The 4,102-nt window shown below is 42.5% G+C and overlaps 1 protein-coding gene across 1 annotated transcript; it reads left to right on the top strand.

The window, feature by feature from the left end:
* Positions 1-2,710: 2,710 nt before the first annotated feature.
* On the top strand, positions 2,711-3,439 carry LOC133135063 (putative uncharacterized protein FLJ46204; the record flags this gene model as incomplete). Its single annotated transcript, XM_061251819.1, has 2 exons — positions 2,711-3,025; positions 3,278-3,439. Coding segments are annotated over 2 exons (477 nt in total), but the record flags the coding sequence as incomplete, so codon positions are not given.
* Positions 3,440-4,102: the final 663 nt, after the last annotated feature.

Here is a 4,102-nt window from a genome sequence, read left to right as displayed (position 1 = left end):
TTTAGGAGCATTACGGCTCAGCCAGCACCTGATGCGCTTAGTTTGAGGTATAGTTCCCAGCAGCCAGAGGGGTTTGTAACATCTATAAAGAATGAGAAACCACCTGGTATTGACAACTTAGATGGAAAGCTACTGAGAATGGTGGCAGATTGCCACTCGCATTTGCCATATCTTCAATTTGAGCCTTGTGAGTAATGTTTGTCCCCAAAACTGGAGAGGAGCTAAAGTCATCCCACTGGAGAGAAGCTAAAGTGATGCCACTGGAGAGGAGCTAAGGTCATCCCACTGGAGAGAAGCTAAAGTCATCCCACTGGAGAGAAGCTAAAGTCATCCCACTAGAGAGAAGCTAATGTCATCCCACTGGAGAGAAGCTAAAGTCATCCCACTACCAAAGCATGCTAGGGCTGCTTTTACTGGCTCTAACTGCTGACCAATCAGTCTGTCACCTGTTCTCAGCAAACTTGTAAAACATTGTATTAGACCAGATAAATGCTATTTCTCTGTTTACAATTTGACAAGTGACTACCAGCATGCTTATAGGGAAGGTCACTCAACATGCACAGCGCTTACACAAATGACAGGTGATCAAAAGAATATTGTGGGAGCAGCACTGCTAGATTTCAGTGCTGCCTTTGATGTGATTGATCATAAGTTTTTTTTTTTTTTAAACGCATGTGTTATGGTTTTGCTCCATCTGCCTTATCAAGGATTGAAGGTTATCTATCTAATAGAACACAAAGTGTTTTCTTTAATGGAAGCTTTTCAGAGGCAAGACATGTTGAGTGTGGAATTCCACAATGAGGTTTGCTTGTCCCTTTGCTGTTTTCTGTTGTTACTAATGATCTTCCACTTGCTTTGGAAAAAGCCTGTGTGTCCACGTATGCAGATGATACAACAATATACAGGCCCTGGTTCAGTCGAGCTGAACAATTTACAACTCATAATGCTTAAGTTTTATTGCAACCTTCAGCGAGTCCTGGTTCTATGACAGATACAATCAGCCAGTTATTATACTTCATATGCATTCTATAAAGTGCTTTTGCCTCCATCATGACCGATGACCATTTATCAATAAACACTGTCTCTGAATTAGCATGGCTGATCTTTGTACATTATTCCATTGCTGTGGTGCATAATCTGGGATGGTAAATTGACATTTTAACAGTTTGTTTTATGCTGAGAACTTCACCATATGGGCTGTATGAAAGAGAATACTTTTTACAAAATACAAACATGATGACTAATTTATCCATTTAGAAAGCTGAATTCAAACTTTGTTTTGCATCTCAGCACTTAGTCAAACTGATGTATTTCACCACAAATGGTCACACTAAAAATAAATGTTTAATTTGAACAGTCCTTTGTTTTGTTCACTGCCTTGAACTGAGCCCAAAGACAATGACAATGTCTTCATTCCACCACTAGATGGCAGTGAATCCTGTTAACATCATACCAGTCACTGCTGGCCTCACCTTCTGTCCCAGTTTGCTATAAATGCACAATTGACACATGAGCCAAATGCAATTACACTGGGGAAGTTATTCATACTTATCAATTAAAGGGACATAACACTGAAAGCTTGAATCTTTTAGTCTAACACTCACCCAGGATTTACATCAGGACTCAGTGGACTGGAGTCTGTGCACATGGTGGAGTCAGAGACAGTGTGCCAGTCCAGGACTCACTGGGGCAGGAGAGTGATGAGTCAGCCATTTTAAAAATGTTATCAAAGCAGAAACTTACCCAGGATGCATCACACATCTCCTCCAACAGAGAGGGAAATCAAATGCTGTTCCAAAACACTCAGCAGGTTCCACAGTCCTCACACATTTCAGACCCACACACACCTGTATCATAACTCACACTTGTACACCCAGCAGTGTGGTTCCAAACACACACAGAGCTACTGACGGGAGCAGGGAAACCAGCCTGTCCCTTGGGAAAAAATAATTCAGTCATACAGGGCGATGAAACTACAAAACCAAGAGAGGCCATCCCTGCCCAGGTGGGGCTTATGGGCCCAAATAATGAACAGAGAGCAGGGGAGCTCAGGCCAACCTGCATCATGCTGTCTGATATCAGACCCACCCACTTTAAACACATGCATTACACTAAAACATGAAATAAACTCAGTAAAGGAGACCACCGCCTCCTCTCAGTGGCACCCGTTCCTACACATTACATGCACACGATTACAACAGAGAATGTGATAAACCCACGCCACGCCCACCAACACCTAACCTCTGCCTGCACCACAGCATTCTAGAACACCTGACTATGATGTCACTTCCTCCCCCAGTGCATGTCAGGAGCTCATAACAGAGGAAACACAACGTGATCAAACATCAGCCCTGTGAGGGGTAAAATCCACCATTCCATGGAGCTGGGCCCAGAGGAGCAAGTGTGTAGCACTGGGCCCCTAAAGCGTCACTTCATTCACTCACCATAAAACTGAAAGCCTGTAATCAGTTAAACAAAAAGCCATGCTTTTCATGTAATCAATCAGACAACATTGTGTGTCAAATATTGAGTTTGGTCAGTGATTAGCATATCTTCACGCTTATAAAATGTAGGGTGAAAGCCTGGACTGAGATGGACTTAGGATGGAACAGTGTGATGCTTCAGGAGGAGGGAGTTTCTTGAGCACTTGGCTAGGCTCTGTTAACACCCCCCAACACATACACACTCACACACACACACAGACACACACACACACACATACACACACACACACACACACACACACATACACACACACACACACACACACACATACACACACACAAACAGATACACACACACATACACACATACACACACAAACAGACACACACACACACATACACACATACACACACACAGACAGACACACACACACACACACATACACACACACATAGACACATACACACACACACACACATACACACACAAACAGACACACACATACACACATACACACACACAGGCACACACACACACATGCTCACACACACACACACACACATACACACACACACATACACACACACAAACAGACACACACACACACATACACACACACAGACACACACACACACACACACTCACACACACACTCACACACATACACACACACAAACAGACACACACACACATACACACACACATAGACACATACACACACACACATACACACACAAACAGACACACACACACACACATACACACACACAGGCACACACACACACATGCTCACACACACACACATACACACACACAAACAGACACACACACACACACATACACACATGCTCACACACACACTCACACTCATACACATACACACACACACACACACACACACAGAACAAGACTTTCCCAGAGCCCCACCCTCTGCATTCAATCTGAATTATACCAGTGCAGGAATATGGTCCTGCTCCACCCAGAATCCACCTGAAGCTGCAGCACAGGAAGTAAGCAGAACAGGTGCCACACCTGCCCTTCCGAGAAAGAGTACAGAACCAGAACAACCAGCACAAAATAATTCAATTCATTTTTATTTTTAGAGCACTTTTCACAGAAGAGTGTCCCAAAGTCGTTTAACATAATACAGAAGGGAAATATCAGCCCAGAGCCCTAAGCCCCGAAATAGCACATGAGGTAAAGAACTCCTTGCAAGTCAAAAAGAACTCTGCAAGTCACAAACACACTCTCACATGATGGGTGCAAACCCATCAGTCCATCCCTCCCTCCATCCAGTAGTGCTGTTCAATTATAAAAAATGTGGCAGTGTATACAGTAAGAATAAAACTGTTCATTGCATTTTTTTATATTCTGCTGTTGACTAATAACCTTCTTTCAAGAAAAAATGAAAATGTGCACACATGCTAAAAACAGATAATCAAACAAAAAACTATATTTGCACGCCAAATATAATCAATTAGATGCTGCAAAATGTATTTTATTAGGTAAACAAGTAGTATTATTAATGAGGTCCATACAATACACAAAACTATAGCTGTAGATGACTGACTAGGTGGTAAGTAAAAATACAACTAAATGGTTAAATACCTTTAATGAGAAACAGGAGGTGGATAAACCATAGCAGGTCCAAACTGAC

Source organism: Conger conger, chromosome 8 (genome assembly GCF_963514075.1).
Source record: "Conger conger chromosome 8, fConCon1.1, whole genome shotgun sequence".
NCBI lineage: Eukaryota > Metazoa > Chordata > Actinopteri > Anguilliformes > Congridae > Conger > Conger conger.
This window is presented reverse-complemented; position numbering and strand designations above follow the sequence as displayed.